Genomic DNA, 25573 nt, shown 5'->3' on the forward strand with positions numbered 1-25573 from the left:
TGAAGGTTTACCTGGTAACTTTTGTGAAGTAAATAGAGAACCGTAGGATCAGAGTTGCGAGAAATATTATTATTGGGTTTCTATTCTGAGATGAGTCATCGTGAATACGTAGTTAGGTATAAAAGAAAGTTAGTAATCAGAACCAGCCACATAACAAGACACTTGACCTGTGATCATACGTTAGTAGGCGCTATCTGAAACGATAAGATAATTTTTCATCATTTTTGTTACGTATAATAATTTTTAATTAGCTTTACAGTGTAAACACTAATCAATTCTACCTAATACAGGTAAGAGTAATTATTTAATAGGGTAATGTTTATTGATACAGTTTGATACGTATTCCCTTTAACTCTACGGAATCAATTTCTATGTTTAGTAGAAAATATTCTTTTATCACTTCCCATCTACCAGGTTCTCCGTAATGCTTGTAAAGGGGCTCTTATACAATTCGACTGTATAGAGCAGGGGTCACCAAATGGCGGACCGCCGACCTATTGTGTGCGGACCGAGCATTATTGAAGATGAACTTAGTTAAAAATAAATTTCGGTCTCGACTTACTGATGAACATCTCCAGGATTTAATGTCAGCTTGTATCCCAAACTTCAGACAGAAAATAATTAGCAACATAAATGGACACTTTTCTCATTGATATGTAAATCTTAAAAATACCTTTGAAATTTCCGTAATTATCTAAAATGTGGACTTCGCGGCTTTTTTCATTTCTTAAAATGGACCCCGAGCGAAACTCATTGGTGACCCCTGGTATAGAGAGTTTGGCTGGTTACAGATACGTAGAGTAACTGGATAAACATTCAGTCGCTTTCGTGGTACCACTATAAGTTTCCATTTTCATTTTCCATATTTATTTCATTTTTATTTTTTACATTGTTCACGGTTGCACTTTTGTAATGGGTGTTTGTAAATTTTTACGCATAAACAACTGAACGCATTTTGATGAAGGCCTCCTGAATTACAGCTCAGCAGAACCAAGCAGCGAATTTGTCGATGCTTTTGTCGGTCATGCAATTATTAATGGCAATTTTTAACTTGGCTATCATTTTTCATTTTTTTAATGGACAAAATTTGTTTTTTAATTGAATGTAAATCACTACTAACAAATAAATTGTGTTGTTCCAGTGTTCGAGATGCTGGTGTGCGCTCGGCAGTGCGCGCGGCGCAAGTCGCTGGTGCTGACGTTCGGCGAGTTCTGCGTGTTCGCCGCCGAGCTGAGGCGCTGCTCGCGGCAGGCCAGGCAGTTAGTACACACTACTTAGTAATTATACTAGAGCTGGTCCGGCATACGTTGTTTTTTTTTACAAATTCAAATATCTTTATGGCCGTCATATACGCTGTGGGGACTGGGGATATGCTTAAGGAAGATTTTCCGATCGAGCGAGTAGATTGTCTTATTATTTTTTTTTATGAAACTAGGGGGCAAACGAGTAAACGGATCACCTGATGGAAAGCAACTTCCGTCGCCCATGGACACTCGCAGCATCAGAAGAGCTGCAGGTGCGTTGCCGGCCTTTTAAGAGGGAATAGGGTAATAGGGGAGGGTAGGGAAGGGAAGGGAATAGGGGAGGGTAGGAAAGGGAATAGGGTAGGGGATTGGGTCTCCGGTAAACTCACTTACTCGGCGAAACACAGCGCAAGCGCTGTTTCACGCCGGTTTTCTGTGAGAACGTGGTATTTCTCCGGTCAAGCCGGCCCATTTGTGCCGGAGCATGGCTCTCCCACGTAAAAAAATTAGACGTAATGACAACTCCTTTTAGAACCTCCAACTTTTAGACAAACACTGATAGCGTCAAGCGTGATCCAGGGGTATGAGAAAAGTTAAACGATTAACCCACCCGATATGACGGCATTTACACTTTCAACAAAATCATTACATTTCGAAAGTGTTTGGCAGCAAACGCTGCGACTTGAGAATTTTATGTTTTTAATATTATTAATACGTATGTCTGTCTGTTTGTTACCCCTTTCCGCTTAAGGTTGTGTTACCCCTACGCTAACTAGGTCCTCAAATCTCTTAATTGGTTTGTAAGAAAATCGGCGTATAGTGTAGAGCGCTTATGTGTGGGATTAGGAGATTTACCTAATTAGGAACGTGCTACATTTTATAAGTTCAGTAGACATAGAATATCAATCATTTAACCATATCGGGATTCGGGACTGCTCTAAAAGGAATTAAAATTTTCATCAATAGAATTGCGGGTTGTAAGAACCATAAAATTAATATGCAAATGTTTGTCTTACCTTTATTAATATTTGAATAAGTAGAAGTGAAATTTTACCTCCAAAAAAACTAACACTGACCTAATAACGACCAATTCGGCATTAATTAGTCCCATAAAAGCATTAGTTTAGACTCAGTCAACCCAAACAAAGATGACATTTAAGTTTTTACATCCGTACATATTCAAAGTCAGTGTTTGTGGTTTTTTTGTCTGTTACTTCTTTACACTCAAATAAACTAACTTAAATCGACTTTGTTTCGATTTAAGTTAGTTTAGTTTGACACTTTGACTCTGACTAACGATTAAGGGTAGCTTTTAACTGGGAAAAAGGTAGGGTTTCAGCGGTAAATTAATTTCTGCGCATCGAACCTACGGGCGACGACGTCGACACTATGTCTATCGTATTATATTAGATCTCTCATATTTTTATTCGGCTTTATAAACATTATACATAATGCATCATTATAGAATTTTAATAGCGTACTTGACGTAATCCACCAGTACATGCGATCACCCTTTGACATTAGCAAGGATTAGATCATATGTAAATATAACATTGCTTTGACCGCTGCCGTGCGTCCGTCTCAGGTAGTGATGTGCGATATCTGTAGCAGTAATCTGGTTGAATCTGCTATTTGACTGACTGACTAGCGAATTCATTGAATGAAACCATTGAATTTAGAGGTACAGGCAAAGACTTGACGAGTTGGCCTTTACTTTAGTCACTCAGTTAAATGGTCTCATTCAATGACGACCTCCGTGGCTCAATGGTTAGAGTGTGTGGCAACTCAAGCCGGGGGTCGCGGGTTCGAATCCCGCCGACGGAACAAAAAGTTTTTCAATGTTCCTGGGTCATGGATGTGTATTAAATATGTGTATGATATAATAAAAATCTTAAATATATTTATACTATAAAAGTATTAAATATATTTCCGTTGTCTGGTACCTGTAACACAAGTCCTTCAGGTACTTAGCACGGGGCCAGACTGACGTGGTGTGAAGCGTCCATAGATATTATTATTATTATTAATGAATTCGCTAGGCATTTAATCGAATTGCAGATTGAACCAGATAACGCTCTGACGACCACGATGATATAATCACGCCCAAACTAGACACTTCCTTAATAAAATGGAGCATTATCGATTCTATTAGGTGGCAACAATTTTGTGTTTTGCACTCTTTTACGATTCGCATTTGTTTTTCATAAAGTGTTAGGCAAATAGTATACTTTTTGTATACTTGTAAAGTTTTATTAGACGGTGTCATCCTCATTATTATCTTAAAATGTGCAATTTTAAGTAGACAAAATGTTACAAACAATATTTCAAACTAATTTACGAGTTTACGACTTTGTAGTGTAAAAAGAATAAACATCATGAATCAAAAGAATCATCTTTATAAGCATCTTAAATTGATCGTTATTTTCGTACAACATTGTACACATTCGGAGTTCTGGCAGGTGAACAAAATATGACTGACGAAAGTGATACATTTAAAGTGTTGACATCGTCCAATTTCAATCGAATGAAGGGTTTTTTATCAATATATTTAGGTATGTGACACACATCTCTATTTTGTGTTTGCGAAAATCGTGTGGTTTCTATAATTTCAAAATTGCCTTTCTGTCTTAAATTGACTAAGCAAAAGTTTTTTTGAGTAAGTATTTTAAATTACCGTGACTCAAGGGAAAACTGTGTCACCTTTTGTTTCCCCTTGAGTCACCATAGAAACCAGGTTTACTATGACATACTAAATATTATGACGAAAAAGAGTACATTCATGAGTTTTTATTAATAATTTGCGTAAATATATTTTCGTTATTATAGCAACCAAGGCTCTGAAGTCTGAGGCGCTTTAGTAAGAAATAGCAGTTTAGATTTTTTTCCATTAGAAAGGTTGATTTCACCAATAAATTTGCTTATTGAGGTGTGTAAAAGTCTCAAAATTGAATAAAACATTATCCTGTTTAAAATCAATTATTTTAACATGGTTTGCGTTTGGTGCGCTTTTGATGTCATACGAATAAAAGTTAACTTCCTAACAATCAGAAATGTCAGAAACTTACACACTTTTCCATCATCGGAAAATCGTGCGCGTAGTTCTACGGTCTAATAAGGAAACGTACGGTGAACAAACAAAGCGCGTAATATGTCCTCGACGAGTGCAGTGCGGTGCGTGCACCGAGTATATCCGTCGATGACAGCGCGGCAGGCCCAGCTCTTGAACCTCAGGCCGGGGGCGATGACCCGTGTGTCATCCTTATCACTTGCATTTTCGACAGTGCAAGGCCGCGCGGCAGGGTTCCGTACCCCAAAAACGGCTTCATTGAGAATTAGTTGCCGGTATATTCGTTCGTCTGTCTATCCTTTTGTCATCTATCGAAGTTTGTTAAAGGAAACTTGTGAATATACCTCGATGGATTTGAAAATTGTCCAATTGCAGCGTATGGTTAAAAAATGCCCGAACATTGTAAATTGCAATTCAGCCTGAACTGTATTTTTATAGTGATTTATAGCAATTTTTTTCAAAGATTAATGTATTTTATTTCTCCATTAAAACTAAAAAATGCCAAAAATAGTTAGTATTAAATAAACTCCCCATCCAAATAAGAAACGTGTAATAATAATAATACTCCCCACACCAGTTTCGGTGACGGTGGCCAGTTTGATTGAAACCCGGCCTGTTACGCAGGAGTAATTTTATAGTGCCCAGGTGTGTGCGCAGTATACAAGAGCACTCTCTATTCCTTTCACTCTCATAACCCAGTGGGACGGAAGACCGACACGACTGACGAGAGAACAGGCGCAGACCGATCTTTTTTACATGCCCATCCGACGCATGGATCGTCTTACTTGTCAGACAATCAGGTGATCAGCCTGCATCGTCCTAACTAAACTTGGAAATAATATTATGTTTCCAACGCGGGAATCGAACCCACGACTTCCGAGTCAAGAGCCGCGCCCTATACCACTAGACCACGGAGGCGTTTTTAAGAAAAAGAAACGTGTATCAGCAGTTTTTAACCCACAAAGGGTTTGAAAAAATCAAGTGGGCTCTACTTTCTCTAGCTCAATTTCTAATTGTTTGGTTTCTGCAGGACGTCTAAGATCGAGTCGCCCGGCTGGAACGTGGACTGGGAGCTGCGAGAACGGGACGTCTGCAAACATGTCAACGGTAAGACGCTCTTACTTTAATCTAAGTTTAAGTTTGAAGGCTAAAACTGTACTCAAAATAAGAACTGGTGCATAAGTCGTACGCTTGCCTAGGTATTTTGAACTCGAGACAGTGAAAGCACAGTTTATGTAATAATGGTTTGGAGGTAGCGTTTTCGACTTCAGTATTTGGGCGTTGTTTTTTTAATTGCCTGAAAAGAGAAATTCATATCTAAGCCTTATTTTTAAATATTTTTACTTTTTAGCGATGCTTCAATCACGTAATACGAAAGGATTCTGAAGTATGACATGTAGAGAATAGAGATCTTTTTATTCGACAAATTGGATTAGTTTTTAAACTAGGTCCTCCTACTACTACTAATTAATGTAACAATATGAATGATATCACAATAAGTACATTAAAGTAAATAACAGAGTAACATAACAATACAGGATGTGAAATACAATACTGATGTTATATACAATAATAATTATTTAGACACGACCGCGTAGTCGCTTTGATATATCGATCATTACATCATTGGCTTATATAGAATCCGCGTGGTATACTGGTTCAATAGGTACAGGGTCCGATTCTCATGCTTCGAATGTCTAAATTAAAAAAGTAGGCGTGTAGGCTTCATACTCTGTAGTCTGTACCAGAGACCAGCCATACATTATAGTATATTTATTACTCTATGTCTGTACTAATGAAGACATTGGCCACCTGCTCGTTTCTTACACTTCCCTGACCTTATTTTGCTTGACAGTTGACTAAGGTGTACTCGGGGAATCGAGACCGTAGCGGTCATTGACTCCCTGTCAAAAAACTTTTCATTTTCTATATAAACCGCGATTGACAATGAAGTGTCAGATGTTCCTAGTCTAAGGGCGATATCGTATTTTGCATACTGGATGTGAACTGAATATGAAGCATCAAGCATATCACTTCGAACTCATAAAAAGTTGGTTATTATCATTCTAAGAGTTACCAAGAGGTTTTCCGATGAATCTGTAATAATCTGTCTTTATAATAGGTCAATTTTATTCTTAAATATTATAAAAACAGTGTGAGCATATTTTTATTCAGCGCCTAGACTAAAAAGGTGAATGACCGCTACCACCTCGTTTCGCCGAGTACAGTATAGTAAACCTCATATTTTCCGTAAATCTATGCGCGTGAGGGTCAGTCCACGATCAAAACGGCATTGGAGATGTGAGAATCTGGCGCCAGAACAATAAGTTCCAAACGACCGATCAATACGAAAACATGCGTGACCGATATGAAATTAGGGTTGTCATGAGACAGTTACTGAGAATTAAAATGGAACCTTTCACCAACAGATATAAATCTTTTTTAAATAAGAAACTAAAAAGAAACGTGGGATGAGCATTACTTGGTACCGTTATCAAATAACAAAAGGTAAATGTATACCTACATATTATAGGAGTATCACTGTAAATAAAAAAAATAAAAATAGAGGTCGTCTTTTTTCTCTATAATTAAATTAACGTGGCTTTGTTTAGTCGAACTAGATTTTAATATTCACTCTCGAGAATTTTAAAAATACTTATTGAAAATAATATTATATACTTAGAAGTTAGGACTTAAACATGAATAAATTATACTTAGTTATGATATTAATAATTATACTTGTCTATTGCTTTAGTGTTTGCAGGTGTCGAAAAAATATATTTTTATAATTGTTTAAATAATTAGTGATTAATTATAGCTGTAATAACTATAAATGATAACTTTATGTAAATAAGATAAGTACTTACCTTAAAATATTGTTAAATACATTAAAATATACTTAAAGCATAAATTACTCGAATAACCACTTAATAAGGGGGCAAACGAGCAAACGGGTCACCTGATGGAAAGCAACTTCCGTCGCCCATGGACACTCGCATCATCAGAAGAGCTGCAAGTGCGTTGCCGGCCTTTTAAGAGGGAACAGGGTAATAGGGGAGGGTAAGGATGGAAAGGGAAGGGAATAGGGTAGGGGATTGGGCCCCCGGTAAACTCACTCACTCGGCGAAACACAGCGCAAGCGCTGTTTCACGCCGGTTTTCTGTGAGAACGTGGTATTTCTCCGATCGAGCCAGCCCATTCGTGCCGAAGCATGGCTTTCTCACGTATAAATATATATAGAGTATACTTTTTGTATGTATTTAAATTCATCGTTTTAGTTTAAAGAGATCAAATATAAAGAAACTAACAGTTTTAGGGTTTGTGATAGGTACTACTAACTGTTGGGCCAGCTCTGCATGTTTCACTTTAAAAAGTAATAATAAAAAACCCTATAAGGACCAATTCTCATTCCAACGTAACGCAGTGATGCGAAGCATTTTAGATGAACTACTAAGAACTGAATTTATGTACTAGAGTCTAGACAATAAAATACAATTTGAATTCACTCACTTGCCACTTGCGGTGTTGGACTGCCTATTCCAATTTTGAATGGCCCGTTGAAAATTAAAATACAGCGCCCCGTGGCAAGTAGAAAGTTAGCAACCCTGCAAAAACTGCAAGTAACAGCAGACAAAGCGTGGGCCACCGGCGACAGTGAACTTACTCGGGGATACCGCTCCGAGTATTTCGGGATTGGTACCGTGTGGAAACTTAGTCACCGAGTTGTTTGCGGGAGAAACGCTGTCTCCACTACCGACCTTAACTAATTCTGGTGCGGAAGGGGATTATCTACGCGAATCGTGTCCTTATTGCTCGCGGAATGTGGAATGTTCCCGCGTGATATACGTCTTGTTTTGCGAGAAAAATTATAATAATATAAATATTTACACGCGAAACAGTCTTCCATAAAACAAATCGCATGAAATATTTTTAGGATTCCGTACACAAGGGGTAAAAACGGGGCCCTGTTATTAAGACTTCGTCGTCTGCCGTACTTGACTGATTTTTTTTCAGATAGATAATGTAACTTTTAAGTTTCTTATGTATTTTGCTATAAAATATTTACTTCCGGCTTACCCTAATCCAATGTCGCTAACATTGTCTGGCAAGTGGCCATTCCAATGTATCTGAATTAGACATCAACATGTATTAGCGTTATTTACTCAACGCTTATGCTTATGCTATTCCTATTCCAATAGAAGTTGATCAGGAGACTTATTTATCATTTATGTGATGTCTCATATCTCATGCCTCACCGTCTCATGACTCCAAATTGATTAAATTTTGTTAATATATCAATCCAGCGGTCATAGGTGATGTCAGTACCAATCGTATTAACTGTGAATGACCTATCAATTTATTAAATTGCTAAATCGTGATTTGCGGGTGATTCACTCGCGAACATCTAAAAATATTAAGTTTTCTCGATGGTTTTTGGTTAGAGCATCGACTATTATACCAATTATAAATTACGCTGTAAAATCTTCAACGAATTTAAAAAAAATACGCCTTTTCTCTCCTCTGATTGAATGATATAAACTAAACAATTCCGTTTGAAGTTATGATGGGTGATATGGAATTAGCGATGTTTAAAGCGATGCGTTGGATTTGCGTCATCCCCTAGCGCATCTCGGTTATTTATAGCTCCATCTAAATCAACAGCATCCATAAAAATTGTTATGATGTCAAATTGTCACATGAACAGTCCATGTAATTTAATAGGACAATAAAGTAAGTGTGCCAAATCGCGATTCTAAGGGCAACGTTTGGGAATGTGACACATAATTAGGTTTTTGTCCTGATTTTTCTGCCAAGTTAGACGTAGGGACTTCCGTTTAACGAAATATTTGAAACATGTGTGATGTGACAAGATGATGAATCGTTTCCATGAAAATGATTTCAACACGTTACGATTGACATTCAGGATTCGGGTTGTCGGGGGGTTCATATTTTGCAATATCCTCTTAAAACCTATTATCTCTGGTAATTATTGGCGGTAAAATAAAAACAATAAAGGGATTAAGTAACCGCTCAGCTTGCAAACATGAAACGAGTCATCAGAAATAATGTCTATATAGTTGCCATAAAAATATACGAAAATACAACTGCGTTTCCGCATAATCCTTTTGAGAAGCATAAACAAACAAAGCTTAATAAACTGCTTGCGGCCTTCCCAGCTCTTCCGTCTGCTATAAACAGCGCGGAAGTGTGATGAGCCAGGATACATAGAAGAGCCAAACTGAAATATACTAATTGTGAGTTACTAATAGATACATTACTGGTACTAAAAACTATTGCAATAATAAATGGTTAAAACATCAATAACGAATAGTTCTGGTAGTATTTTACCAATGGATGTCTTATTATAAAAGATAGGATTGTGATGCATTTTAAGAATGACTTCTTTGAGGATTAATAAAGGACACGTTGTTTTCAAGACAAACATAATCAAAGGTTTGTGAAATATTATACCTAATAGGCAACACTTCTAAGTTCTCACATACCGCAAACCTATGTTGTAGTAAATAAAATATATATAAATAAAAGATTATGTAAATTGCAAATTAAAATCGCGTACGACGTTGTCGGACGATATAGCAAAATAGGAAACGTAACATGTGATTTTCATACGAACCAAGGAAATCATTTTTATGTAAATGTAGGCAAACCAGTATAATCGCAAGGTCGTATAAGATATTACGAAGTACGATCTGTCCTCATTAACAAATGTTTCGTATACTTAAGGGTTAATAAAAATCCTTAAAGCATCATGCTACCACAGCCTTAAATTGAAAAGATAAATAAAGTAGGTAAGTATACATTTTCTGACATGAGAGTTTATTTCCAGAAATTGAAATCTAAAAAAATTGTGAAACTGTCTGCTAAGAATTAATAATGCTTTCTTTGCTTGTTTAAATCAAATAATTTATGCGTAAAATTATATCAGGACAAGTGACGAATTTATCGCTTTCTGATAAGGAGCACGATATGAGTCAAATTCACCAAATATACGTGTACAACGTAGTTACTTTTATTTAATTTCTTAAACTTTTATTTTGAACCTAATGATTTTATGTTTAAATGTTGACGACAAACTATAAAAAAATTGCACGCATATTCTTAAGCTTTTTTTACTAACTCTAGAATTTTGATGTCGAATCATACTTTATGAGCTTCATATGACATATAGCTGTTGTTAGTTGTTGAGCTTCATATGACATATCTAGCTGTTGTTATCCTTTATTTATTTTGATTCTGGTTGTCCTCTTTTTCGTTTTGTGAAAACGAAAAAGATGGCAACCATTCTTATTTTAAAGTTTTTAAATTTATTTTGGTTTTCCCTTTTTTGTTTTTAACAAAACTGTACTTTTAAAGTGATGAAATTATATTTTATAAATGTCTTCGTTGATATACCTAATTAGCATTGGATAAAATAATAATTAATAATAATGGTACAGGAATATGCTGTTGGCTCAAATTACATTAAGTTAATAACTGGTTTGATTCTGTTGCAAAAAAAAGACTTAGAAAAATATTTGCTACTTCTTTGGGATGTCTTTAGACTTAAGTAGTTATAACTTATAGCCCTTTGAAGAGTAATGCCCAATGGCATCTTTAACCCTCCGGTGGTGTTGACATTTTTTTTTATTAACCCTCCGTGGGTTAATAAAAAAATGTTTATCAAGAATTTTATGAGTTATCTCATTTCAAGAGAACGTTTTTGATATTCTCTGTGTAACATTACCGTTTATTTTTAAGACATCGAAATACAAATAATTATTGTAATTTATACATGATTCAGTCTTCGAGATTCTTCTGATTGTTAACTACATGATGTATGACGCACTATTATCCGGAAACACATCCTCATTATAAGGAATTGATAGTTTTTATCGGAAAATACGCTTGCGCATAAAAACCACTTCCAAAAAAATAAATTCGGCCTCTTCGAACAAATGACATTCAACATTTCATTAACGAGGATCTCGTTTATTCAATTCTCCGATGTTAATGTGGAATACATTATCATTTTGTTTCTCTATCACACAGATAGAAAGCGTAAATTTTTGTCTTAAAATTATTTACATAAATTGTTTTTAAATAAAAACAAAACCTATTTTAGTCTCTCCGTGCTTCTCAAGTCTATTAATATATTGTTCTCTTGCAATTACTATAAATACCGTTGTTAATTGAATGCCTAATTGGAAATACTGTATCTAACTAGCTGTACATTGAAAATATCCTGGTGCGATGCGACCGCTGCTAACATATTTGTAAAATGTAGAGTACACAAAATCCTTGGTTCCGTAGAGATTAACCGGTGGATCAATCGAAGACCTATGTGAGTATCGATCACGGTGATGATAGAGTCATGTCTGTAGTGCTATGGTATAACGGAATATTTTAAAATGCGGAATTGGCTAGTAGTCGGACGTAGAGTTGGCCGCGGTCGCCAGTCGTACGCCGACCGTACTACGGGACAGCGCGCGCGGGCGCGAGTGTCATACGACTGCAATCATGCCGCCGACAACGATGATCGTGCCCTGTGCGTCTCATAATCTCGTAAACATTCTCATTTTTTAAATTAAACCTACCTCTAAAACCGGCCAGCACTCCATTTTTAAATTTTTATCGACCGTTTATCATTCTGTGGCGGGCGATTTGTCCATTGAGTGACGTAAATACGCTTACTACAAACCGCGTAATGTAAATTTTCGCATTTAGATGTTTAGTCCGTTTGTTGACAGGTTTGTTTATGTTTATTTCGGGTCGCGTTTCGTATTCCGTCGTTTGGCTATGATTTATTTTAGTGCTGTGATGTTAACGTCGTCTTGTGCGAATCGACTCGTAGGTGTGCGGTGATGTTTTGATTCGTTCAAAGTTCTGTTGTGTCCGAAGTGTTGTGTCCAGTGCTCGGATCAGTGTGTTGTCATAGTTCTCTAATTTAGGTATTCGAATATAATCGTGTTTACCGCATATGGTTAGCGGCTATGTTTGGAAACGATACGGTAAGTAGGTGGTTTATGTAGTTCAAGAATTCGCCGTCGTGTTGGCTGCCCACGCTGGGGCTCATCAATCATTACCGATTGCCACCATCGGTACAGACTACAAATCGCTCACCTCATAGCGATACTTTCTAAACCGAGCGGCTATTACTCATAAGTGTACTACTAAAGTACCCAATGTACTGACGATGTTTGAGTACTCAGTCGATTGTCGATCTAGGTCAGTATTAGTTTCGATTAAGTTTCATTGAATTTTCGAAATCGGAATCGATTTTTGCTCTAACACTATCTCGGATAAAGTCTGATGGTGATAATGCACTTATCGACCTTAGGCCATTATTAACTTGTCACAATAGAGGTGGCAAATTGTTTGAAATGTATCGCGCGGCTAGGTAATTGTAGCTTATACACGTTTAGCATTAAATCTCGTTCAATTTGCCATCAGATTGTATAACAGCCCACGACTTTGCGTGTCCAGCCCCAGTACAATTGCCAACAATTAACAGTGCTTCTTTTGCGTGCCCGAACCTATTTGTAAAATAGGGCCAACAACTCGCGTGATACGCAGCTTCATACTTTACACTTACTGTATGACTGTACTCACTCGACAATGTTTTGTTTACGTTTCAGTTTGATGTTTCAAAGGCAACTACAAGTAGTACATCCCATCCACTGAGTTTTTGGCCATCTATGGCATTCTTTAAATATTCTTATGAGTAGTGATTTCGTCTCTGTCAAGTATTATTTAATTTGGTTATTAGTAATTATCTTTTGTGTTGACAGTCAAAGTTCGATAATTAGTTCAGTCTGTTTCATTCACCTCATCTTCATTCATTAGTAAATTTTTCGTAAGGTCCTTGTAGAGCTTTTAATGGCCCAAGAATTTCTTCCTCATTTGGTATCATCGTGTTTCTTTTGTTGATATAACGAGTTTATTCTGTTTATCAATATTTTCAATTTTGTTAATGTTTTGCGTTTGCTGTATTCAATTTGTATTGCTGCCCAGTTTAAATGAATATTGTTTACTCGTGTATGTCTGCTGTCTAGAACACAGACGTAGGAAGTTGTCTGCGTTAATTGACTTAGGCACTTTCAATAATTTTTATGGCTTCCAGCATTCTTCCCATAGCTTTTATCTGTTAAACTATTAATTAATTATTAAGACTGAATATATCTTCAAAAAATCTACTAATTTGCCCAATATTAATCTTATTAATCTACTATATTAATCTGCTAATAGACATGATGTAAGTTACATTAATTTGTACTTAGAGCATACTTAAAAGTAGTTAAATTATTTTTTATAAAATTACAAATAGTAACATATTATGTAAGTCATGTTTTTATAAAAATGGTTGCTTTTAGACTGTACTTAAAACTTCCCAAAAATGACTTACGACTTACGAGCACTGGTGACAGAGCTCAAACGACGAATTATATTAATTTATGTTTTCTGAGCATCACATGCTTTAAACCTTTTTTAAGGTGAATTATGTGCATTTGCAAGATTTGTAACATTTGAAACAATTAATTATTGTATAATCGCTCACCTTGCCTTTTATGATAGATTGTGTTTTATGTCGAGGACTCACTAGTCTATAAACAAAATTAAAATCTCATGTTTCTGTATAATTTGTAGAGTATATTACGGATTACAAAAAACGGTATCGTTATTAAAATATAGACTATATTTCAGTTGTTTTGTCTGAATTTTTGGAAATAACTAGAAGAATTAATTAAATTATAAACTCAATGACGATGGTTGATTATATTATTATTTCAATAAAATTAAGCATGGTAACCGACAACTACGTAGTCTTTAAGTCTATTCAAATCTGTTACATCTCGATGCACTGCCTGGATAAAATCCGCTACGTAAAGATTATATTTTTTTTTTTTTTTTTTTTTTTTTTTATTATAAAATTGGGGCCGTCTATAGACTGTTCGTCCATATCCTTTTTTTGTTATTTTATTATTTAGATTTTTCGCACCAAGGATAATTGAAATAATATTATGAATTTTAATTAATTGTGGTCCATCACGCCATGGACACTTTTTTTTTTTTTTTTTTTTTTTTATATATATATGTGTATATGTATATTTAATAGAATAGAGTATAATATGTTATACATATAATAAATAAATATATACATTTATTGTTTTATAAATTGCATAATGATAATATTAATGTTTTGAACGGTGAGGTCCCAGTCGGTGTGGCGGCCAGTAGATCCGACATTTTCCGATTTCCTTAGATTTTATGCTGCTCCACCCTTTGCCTTTAGATGTTGTGACATTGGCTTGGTGGAGAGGGGTCACTCAAGCTGGGTGGAGTTTTTAGGTTGTTAAAAAGACATCGTTCTGTGTCGAATCTACCCGCCATGTGGCTTAGGACTTTATCGTTCCTGTCTTTTATAGCCATTTTTATATTATAGTCTCTTATGTGTTCGGTTGACACCTCCGTGGCTCTTTTTATGAAGCTTGCCACAGCGTCTCCGTCAGTGTCAGTGTAATAGACACAGGTGTTAGTGTGCCGGGATATGGCTACAACTGCATGAGGAACGCTGTCATGGATTGCCAGCTTTCGGGACTTGGTCTGTATGATGATCACCGAGGGACTCGTTAATCCCTGAGCTTCATGGATTGTGAGGACGCGAGAGTCCGTTCCCGATCCATAGCCTGTATTAGTGAGGGCTGCTTTCTCCTCTTGTGTGTGGACAAGATACAGGGTATTTAGATTGGTTTTAGGTATTCTCGCTCCTGAATACTTCATTAGCTTTAGGGACCGCACTATTTCCTTCGATGAATAGATGTTATTATAGACCATGCTTAAGGCGTATGCCACATCCATAGGGCTCCTGTGTGTGCAAGACAACTCCTGGGTGATGCTGGTTACCAGGTTTGGACGAGTGTAATTAAGTTTAAAGAGGTTTTCACGCTCTATAAACGGGAGTTGGTTAATATCTCCAATGAGGATAACATCGTTGGCGCCTGTTAACTGATTCGCCATGACGATTGAGCCGAAATGGTTCATGAGGGCCTCGTCAACTATCAACCTTTTGTAGGTTTCTTTTGTCCCATTTACCAGCAAAGAGGCCATGGTACGAACTTTATCTTTAACTTTGTTGCCAGTTCGTAGCGATAGCCTTTGCTTTAGATCCTCGGCTGCTTCGATTGTCGTTGTGTTCGATATTCATCAATGTCTAAATATAATCGAAAGATTATATTTAGACATTGATGAATATCGAAGTGAGGGTTAAACTTGTAATATGTGTACTGTGTAGCTATGTAAAGTGTTCGTCTGACGTACAACGTGTTACATACGATCTCTGTTGTTGTACGTAGCAGCGTGGGCATCACATTATGCATACAACATCAAATCTCTACCTACACGGAAACTTGTCGAAACGGAGGTATTAGGTCTAATGCATAATTAGTTATAATGGCAATCTATCATCATCATCGTTTTAGATGAGTTTGATACTACAGTTGAAGACGTGAGTGGATGATGTAACTAACAAGCATAAAAGGAGGCTATAGGACCGAGGAAACGATTTGAAATTTAAAAAAGGATTTTATACGTGGGAGAGCCATGCTTCGGCACGAATGGGCCGGCTCGACCGGAGAAATACCACGTTCTCACAGAAAACCGGCGTGAAACAGTGCTTGCGCTGTGTTTCGCCGAGTGAGTGAGTTTACCGGAAACCCAATTCCCTATTACCTTCCCTACCCTCCCCTATTCCCTTCCCATCCCTACCCTCCCCTATTCACTCTTAAAAGGCCGACAACGCACCTGCAGCTGTTCTGATGCTGCGAGTGTCCATGGGCGACGGAAGTTGCTTTCCATCAGGTGACCCGTTTGCTCGTTTGCCCCCATTATTTCATAAAAAAAAATAAGTGGATTCTATGTATAGCTAGATATAAAAGCTAGCTAAATTACAAGGTATCTTGTAAAATATAAGTTACTTCATAAATCATATACTCATGTCTTCAATTATAATACCTATTGCACACCACATTGTTTCCTAAAACTCAAGTAGAGTACCTACTGAAGATGCATCCAATGAAACCGAACACAAACGTAAAGTGAAGGGAGTGACCGTCATTGAGGAAACGCATCGACCTTTTCAGTCGTTTGATTAGGAAGTGGTAATATTGGTGGATGACATCATCATATCAGAAATAGCACAAAATAACAGCACCGTTACTCGTTAGTGTCCAAGTTATAATTAAATAATAAATCTGACGAATAATCATGAGAAAAATGCGTGAGAAAACGCATCCGAAGTTAAAGCGAGTCTTAAAATGAAAAAAATATTGATGATGTCATTCCAAGTCGTTGAACCTCCTGACGAAACGGGACCAAAGATATATTACTTTGTTCAGCATGCCCTCTTATCGGCCAATATATCAAAATACTTTTAAATTATAATTAAACTGCATCAATTTTCTTAGCGTATGATATCACCTTCCATAAATAATTCAAGTAAAGATCTTGTTTTGTTAAATGTCTTTAAGCGGAGTATTAAGTTAGACAGAGAATTGTCTGATTCCACCGAGTTGCATTGACAGTAGCTCTAATTAAATGCTTTTTTTTCATGTTTTACTTTTAATTAGTTTCTGTAAGGCTCTTCCTGTTAACCTAGACTCATTAAATTCGGTCTCTTGTTACAAGGTCCCGATAAAAGTTATTCATTTATTGCCATGAATTAAATGCAGACAAAACATTAACGGTGTATTATTATTAGTTATTACTCATGAATCATACGAGTATTAAATATTAATTAGGCTGTATGGCTTTGAAACCAATGCTTTCTATTGGGTGTTCCCCAAGGATCAAAATTTGCGTCCTTCTTATTTTTTATTTCTATTTCCAACTTCAATTAAATTAGATGCCAACACTCTTCTGGTGTTGTGTAGACACAAATCGCCTTCCACAGATACTTTCTTTAAAACAGTTTTAAAATCTTCAGGGTGTAACATAACAAAGTGATAATATGTACTTAGAGTTTAGGGTGTGTGCGTGTTCCTCGTATGTCGACTTCACTGTAAAAGTATCAGCGCTGAAAGAGTAACTTTTGACTTTTATGTATCGTCATAGAATTGCTCCAACATCATGAATTTGTCCATACAAACATTTTAGTCGCTCTATCACAGCGAACTCTACACAAGGGGCACCTGAAAGTATTATCACTTTGTTTGTTACACCTCGTAAAGATTTATCGAATGCAACCGTTTTCCGTCTATCATGTGTCTCTAATAATATTGTTGTGTCTTTTTTTGTAAGTTAATAACAACCGTTGCACAGGCAGCGAGGCGTCGCCGCCCCCCTGCGAGGTGTTCCTGGGAGGGTCGTGTAACCCCACCACGTGGCGGTCCGACATCGCGATACCTATGCTGAAGGATATGGGCATCACATACTTCAACCCGGTGAGTAATAGCAGGAGACCAACTTCAAACTAACTATTGAATCGGCGCAAGTACGGCTGTGCAGTGTGCATCTGATATGCTGGCCGACCAACGCAGAGTCACATGGGCACGCTTCGGCCGATATGACATACTACGTCAAACGTATATTTCTAAAATACTTCAGTCGTAGTCGGCCTACTGATTCATTCTATTTTAGTAATAGTTTCGGTAGGTCGTCAATATTACCTGACTTGACAAATGACAACCTACAGAAATCGCCACAGATCTGTACTGGCGCAGTCCAAACTGAAACCTATACCTAGCTACCTATACCTAGCTTATGAAAAATCGGATTTGCCCCCCCTCTGGCCCAGAACCTGGGTAATTTGCCCGCCCCCCCTTGGTAGAATAAAGAGTTAACATTGTTATGTATTATTTAAAAATATTTCGTTAATAAAAAAAATGTAAAGCTACTAGCTAAAAGCAGAAGCTTCAAGCAGCTTTCAGACAACTAATAAATTTAGTAATGTATAAATTTTTCTAACGTAATTATTTGTTTTTGTAGAGCAAAACTGGTACTGGGCGCTCGCTACAGAATTAATGTAAATCGCCACAAGATGGCGTTAAGCGCAGCTTAGATCGCACTATCGCTTGTCAGAGCGTTTTCATATAGTAGCTCTCGTGTTCTATGGCACTACTAATTCAAGATTCAAGAATGAAAAAATTCGGCTCGAAGGACCAAAATGTTGTATTTTTAGAAGGGATAATGTTCTTTATCCTTGATAATAATAATATCAATAACAATGTTAATCACTCTTGTAAAATGGTTCACCGTTCGTCGTTCGTGTAGACGTGTAATATTCACACGGTGCTGCTTGACACACTCTACCGCGTGTGTAGATTAGACTTAGGTTAATAAAATTGATTTCTGTAATCAACTGAGTTCTGTAATCAACAAGTAATCGTTGACTACGGAACCCTAACCAGCAGATTTTTATATACTTATTGATAGGTTAATACTCTTAATAGTTATAAATTATAATAATTTAAGAGTAACATTGTCGTACAAATAGTCATTATTCATTAATGTAAATAATTTGAATTTGAATAGAACAATCCATATTTTAGGACCATCAAATCGAAATATGAAATTCTTTCTATCTCTGTTAGGTACCATTTTCCAGAATTTTCTCGATAAAAATTGTTATTCCTCTTATCAAAATGAAGCTACTCACGAAAAATTAGCTTGATAGTCATAAAAAAAAATGTTCTAGGGAACCTGTACTATTCTGGCGGATGCGTAATATAATTAATCCAGTCTTATAAATACTTACACAAGAATTTAAAAATGATTATACTGTGTAAATGCATCGCATTTGCAACGTCGCAATGCGATGCATTTTAAAAAGATTCATTCTTTGGAACAGCCCGCGCGCCCGTCACCGCAAACGGTAACTGTGTAAAGTTTGGTACTACTAATATACAAGGTGTAACAAAAATAAGTGATAATACTTAAGGGTGTGTACGTGTTCCTTGTAGAGAGTTCACTGTGAAAGTAACAGCGCTGAAAGACCAAAATTTTTTTTCACTTATGTATGGGGAAACTCGTGTCGCTCGGGCCCTTGCTCATACAAAAGTGAAAATTTTTTTTCGTCTTTCAGCGCTGCTACTTTCGCAGTGAACTTTCTACAAGGAACACGTACACACCCTAAAGTATTATCACATATTTTTGTTACTCACTGTATATTCTGTGGTAAAGTGCAATTTTGAGTAGCTCATTTAAAATACATACTCGTAATAATATTATGCTACTGCGATTTGCGACGGCCGATGACACGTCACGTTGAAGGAGAATCGGCTAAGTGAGATGATTTATTTTAACATTCTGTTTACTACCTGTTTGGTATTTGCTAATTGCTATGTAGGTATCTAGTAGTATGAATGAAATGCGTAATTTCTTAAAAATCACTAATTTATACTAGTTTATTATTTTTCCCTGTTTGCTAAGATCATAAAACTTATCTTTTTTCTTGATTTGTTTATAATTGTTATGACTTATTATTTTTTTCCCAAATGATTGAGATCATGATTCACGCAATCTGACAAAATTTTAAGAATTGAAAATGATTAATCGAGTACCTAACCTAAATGTTTTTGTAGGGTGGTGAGATCAAAGAGGATAAACGAACAAAGATCAAACTCATAATTATTAATTATTATGAATCAGAAATCTGACAAACTCTAAATTGTTTCCTGCCGAAGTTACCTTATAACTTTTGACTTTATTTTATACTAATATCAAAACATTATGTCAGTTTAGTAGTTAACGAAAAACTATTTTGAATGTTGGCTTAATTTAAATTGTTTTTATACACCTAAAATAGTTTAGGTAAGATAGCTTACGTCAACCAGCATTACACAATAATTCGTGGGCACTCAAATTCTTCAAGCTTAATTTGATTTTAAATTAGATGTAGGTGTAGGTGGACGGCTATACAACGATTAGGTACATTAGTTGTTTTATGTACATTTTGGGTACATTATGTCACTAAAATAAAGCTACGCTTTTGATTGAACTCAAATTGTCGAATAAAATATATTATCCGCATTCCGCTTAGATGAAAATATAAATAACACTAGCGACCCGCCCCGGCTTTGAACGGGTATAAAATATACCTATAGCGGTGACATAGGCTATAATATTATAGCCTATGTCACTTACTGAAAAAATTATTAAAATCGATTCAGTAGTTTTTAATTATATTCATTACTCGGTGGCCCGCATTGGTCGGTACCGCCGCAAAAGCTACGTCCCACAATTTTAGAATCTGTAATATCTTCGAAAATATTCATTTAAATCATATGCTGTATAGGGCCTATTAAATCAATAATGTTTATAAAGTATTTAATTGAATAAGGATTATTGCCGGATTGGTTAAAATCGCTTCGAAAATTAGCCATTATTTAAAGTTAAAAGTAAATGACAAAAATATGTTATTGTGGGATATCCTTATGAGATAGACATAATTATTATACCATCGTGGAGTTTTCTGTATACCTTTTCATAGTGTACAATACTTAGTAGGTACATTATTTTGATAAATCTCGTAGGGTTCAGCCTGCGTTTGCTATTATGCATAACGTAAGCGGAAAATTTTTATTTACGACTTCATATTAGAATCTCCAAAAATAAAAGTATTTCTCCACTATTTAATGAATGCTAATATAATTATAAACCTTCCTCTTTAATCACTCTATCTAATAAAGCAAACCGCATCCAAAGACTTCTATTTAAACTGATGACCGCATCAAAATCCGTTGCGTAGTTTTATAGGAACAAAAGGACGTGAAGATAAAAAGGGACTTTGTTTTATAATATTATGTAGTGATGATAACATCCGGAATTCCGTTGCGCAAAAATTCGTTTATTGCGTGGAAACCGTGCATTTTGACCGTGATAAAAAGTACCCTATGTCCATTCCCGGGAATCAAAGTGTCTCCAATCTCCATACCAAATTAATTTTAATTTAATGACTAAAGGCCAACTAGTCAAGTCGTTGACTGTAAGTTGTAACGTTTGACGTCTAAACTAAAGGCCAACTAGTTACTTTCTTTTGAACTGTAATCGTTTAATTTTTGGAATTTACTAGTCATTCAATTAAATAACAGATTCAATGAGATGACACGTATGTGGAGAAAAAACTCAATGTGCATTAGCATTTAGCATGACGTGATCTTAGGATTCTATACAACTTTCAATACATTAACATACATAAATATATACAGTACATTACGGCAATTACACGATACTCGTTGATTGATAACTCAATGATTACTACGCGGACAAATGTTACGCTGTTACATATTTATAAGTGATCACATTCCCGACCAGTTAGAGGAAAAAAGTTAAGGTCAGTTATCTGTAACGAGACGATGCGGCCACAAAACAATTGTTGCAGCGGCACGAGAATCGCGTTACATAATCTTCAAAAACTAAATCGTAAGAGCTGTCTTGACCACAATTATTAGTACCTAACTTAATTTTTTTAATAACTAATAACTTGAAAAAAGGGTCATAACTCTTAAGTCTTAACTGAAGATTCCTTATTTGATAGCCTTGTGATTAGCGTAATTATAGCGTTCATTAGTCGGGGAGTATTTATTTGCCTTTGGCATAAATTTGTTACTCCATTTTGAGCGACTTTGCCGCAAGCGCCGCTCGTTTCGTGGCTGTACCCTTAGGCTATGCTCGGAATGCTAAATTCGATAGAGCCCGTTCGACAGATTGTGGTACAACGTGACAGATTGCATTAATTTGCCTCAGATTGAACACGTTCCATTGAATTTGAAACAACTTAACGATTGTGCTTTGTTATCTCTGATACGAGTTTATCACTGACTGATATATCAGGTTTGACATGCGTTTGATAATAAACATGGAGCTCGTGGTGTGAAGTCACGATGTGTTAACAGTTAAACTACATCCTACAGTCATTAATAATATCTCTTGACTCTATTGTATATTCAATTGATCATTATAGCATAGTAGAAAACGTACTCCTTTAGTTTTAAAAATTACTTAATTTATTTCATATTTATTTGGGGAGAAATAAAAAGCTATAAATTGTGTAAATTGTTCTCATTTCATTTATTTTGTTCAACAGCAAGTGGACGACTGGTCAACGGAGCTAATAGAAGTAGAGCATCGGGCAAAGGCAGAGGCGCGAGCGTTTCTGTTCGTACTGGACAGCGAGACGCGCGCGGTCGCCGCCAGCGTCGAGGCCGCGCATTTAGCGGCCGCTCCCCGAGATCTACTGCTTGTGTTGAGGCCGTACAGTCGACATCAGAAGATCGGCGATGAGGCAATATCTGACCAGTGAGTAGCTTAATAATCATCAGTGTGTTTTGGTACGTTGCGTCGGTGAATGTTTACGAAGCCGAGGTACGGAACTCGTTACGCCTACGATCAAAGTGAAAGTTATCCGTAGCTGAGCGTAGAGATCTGACAGAGATGCATTGAGATAAGGTCAAGTCAAATAAATATGATAGTGATTGAGAGAGAGAGCAAGATAAGGTGAAAATATCGATTAATTACATCAGAGTAACTCGTAGCGTTTGATAAAGTAGAAAAGAAAATCCGCACCATCATTGGCATGATTATTTACGTTATATCTTAATTATAAACGTTTTATGGTGTTTCAGAGAGTACATTGAGCTGGCACGGGCGCGCGCCACGCTACAGGAGGCGGTGGAGAGGCGGGGACTGCCGGCGTTTACGGATATCCCCGCCGCTCTGCGATGCGCACGCGCAGTCCTACGAGGCGCGAGGACGCACCCGCGACAGTCTCTCGGTCACACCATACTGCGTTTGAAACGCGCATTCGACGCAGCGGGCGGACGCAACGCTAACCTATCCCGCTCGAGAGCCGTGGATGCGTTGAAAGAAGCGACGAAAGCGCCGCGCGACATCGCCGAGCGCTTTCTGCCGCCCAACGCCGATACCGTAGACTTTGAAACATTCTGTGCAGCGGTCGCCGAACTCGCCGCTGATGCAGGTATGTTACCATAAACGTCCGTATATTTTTTAATAATAAAATTTTGTAGTTAAGGATCAACAAATAGAAAAGAAAATATTTTCACTTAATCACAGTAGCTAAGTGTCAAATTAGAAATAAGAATTTACTCTCAGTAAAAACTTGTACTGCTCTAACTAGTGGTCATGTAGTAAAAGTGACGTTTGTATAAGGACGGACGCGCGTGTCGGCCGGCTCGAGTATGGCTGCGCGCGTGTGTCGCGCGTTCCGTACGCTCCGCGACTTGATAGCCGCGCCCCACCCGCCCGGTGTGTTAGCACGAAAACGCTTAAGCTCGTCGCTTGGGTCACACCCGATTTTTTAATATTTTTCACCGTTTTTTTTTCGCTACAGGATTCGTGTGAGCTAGAAAGTGTTTATTAATTTGACGAGAAATTGTTGCAATCACAACATGAAAATTTTATTTTCACGACCTAACTTTATCTCATTATCATGTTTTAATTTATTTGAGTGTGTATATCAAATTAATGTGTGATTGGCTTATTTTAATGATTTGCAAAAGTTTAAAGCTTCTTGTTTTATTGATACAACTTACCAGAACTTTATTTTTTTAAATAATTATAGTAAGTATGTAATTTAAAATGTAAATAAGACTTACTTACTATAAAAACTGTTTTAAGTTATTTGTTTATTTTAAAAGATGAGGTACCGAAAATATATAAATCTCTTACAAGAAAAACTACACAGATATTTTTATTTGTTAACATTATTCACAGCTATTTAAGTAGTTATGGGAAATTCACAGCCTCTTATTTATGCTTGACACTTATTACACAGTGTAAACAAATAAAGTAGATAATTGTTGATGATAACTAAGTTAAACATGTTGCCAAGGTGTACGTGTTCCAATGTCGTGTACTATTTAGGTTATAAATTAGAAAGCAGAAAAATGGATGTCAGAAAATCTAACTTGTAATTTTTACTAATATATTTTGAGACATGAAAGTATCTTCTAATAAATGCAGCATTATCATTGTATGTAATTGATCACAGAGTACCAAACCCGCGTCAGCGAAGCGGACACGGGGGCGGAGGCGGCGGGCGGAGCGGAGCGAGTGAGCGGGCAGCGGGATACCAACGGGCTCAGAGCGCACAACCCGCGGTTACGAGCGTACGGACAGAAGCTCTCTTTGTTTATACCTAAGGTAAAATATCTACTACATATTATAAGGAAAGTTATTGATTTATAGACATATTGCTGACCTACGTAATGTGGTCGGATAATGTCAAGTGTAGTTGATAGATGAAAATTTACTTGACCTAACGGCTAACCTAACCAAAATGTGACGTAAGTCCGCCATGTCCTTATTATGCCATGTAAGTATCCACTAAGAAAGGATTTTGGGCAATTCAGCTACCTCCAAGGGGGTAAAATAACTAAACTTTTGAACGAAACTAAACTTTGTCAATTTTAAACCGATCGGGCTGAGACTTTGCATGCATAAAGCTACTACGACGTAGAAATCCGCTAAGAAAGAAATAAATTCAACCCCTGAGGGCATAAAATAGGGGATGAATGTGTATAAAGATTTTCAACTGATTGAACTGAAATTAAAGATGGAGTTACTATGATAAAGACGTTCGCTTAAATAGGGTCCCGTTTTTACTCTTTGTATAAGGAACCACAAAAATAGGAAAACTATCCACCTTTGTTATAATACTAGTATGTTAACGTGGACAAAGTCGCGGGCAACAGCTAGTGTGCTAATAAGGACGTTGTAAAGTTTTATTCTTGTTAGAAGAAGCTTGTTGTTGAGTATTGTAATAATTTGACTCAGGTGTGCAAGATAATCTACAAATAACGCTCAATCAATTATTCTAACCGCAAAAGAGTTTTTATAAAGCAATTTTATGTTATGAGTCAAGCAATGATAGAACGAATGTGACGTTATAACTAAGCTATGATGTCACTTATGAATCTATTTGTAACCAGACGTTGTCCGTAACTTCTTCGCTTCTGACGACCTCTGTGGCTCAGTTGGTGGGCTGTTGGCAGCTCAAGCCGGGGGTCGCGGGTTCGAATACGAAACAAAAAGTTTTTAAAGTTCCTGGGTCATGGATGTGTATTAAATATGTGTATTATATAATAAAAATCTTAAATATATGTATAGTATAAAAGTGTTACGGGTACCAGACAACGGAAATATATTTTATTTCCGTTGTCTGGTACCCGTAACACAAGTCCTTCAGGTACTTAGCACGGGGGCAGACTGACGTGGTGTGAAGCGTATATAGATATAAAAAAAGTTAGGT

General features: G+C 36.6%; 1 protein-coding gene across 8 annotated transcripts in view; it reads left to right on the forward strand.

Annotated features, from left to right (window-relative positions):
- LOC121729940 overlaps positions 1 to 25573 on the forward strand; it is a 108849-nt gene that overhangs the window by 77464 nt on the left and 5812 nt on the right. For 6 of the 8 annotated variants that reach the window (XM_042118679.1, XM_042118674.1, XM_042118673.1 and 3 more), the window contains 7 exons: positions 1142 to 1259; positions 5342 to 5418; positions 17605 to 17747; positions 22391 to 22602; positions 22929 to 23281; positions 23473 to 23568; positions 24314 to 24465. In XM_042118679.1, coding sequence (XP_041974613.1) covers positions 1142 to 1259; positions 5342 to 5418; positions 17605 to 17747; positions 22391 to 22602; positions 22929 to 23281; positions 23473 to 23568; positions 24314 to 24465 — 1151 coding nt within the window. The remainder of the gene's footprint in view (positions 1 to 1141; positions 1260 to 5341; positions 5419 to 17604; positions 17748 to 22390; positions 22603 to 22928; positions 23282 to 23472; positions 23569 to 24313; positions 24466 to 25573) is intronic. The other 2 variants (XM_042118676.1, XM_042118677.1) reach the window with 2 other exon arrangements.

This window comes from Aricia agestis, chromosome 8 (genome assembly GCF_905147365.1).
Source record: "Aricia agestis chromosome 8, ilAriAges1.1, whole genome shotgun sequence".
Lineage (NCBI taxonomy): Eukaryota > Metazoa > Arthropoda > Insecta > Lepidoptera > Lycaenidae > Aricia > Aricia agestis.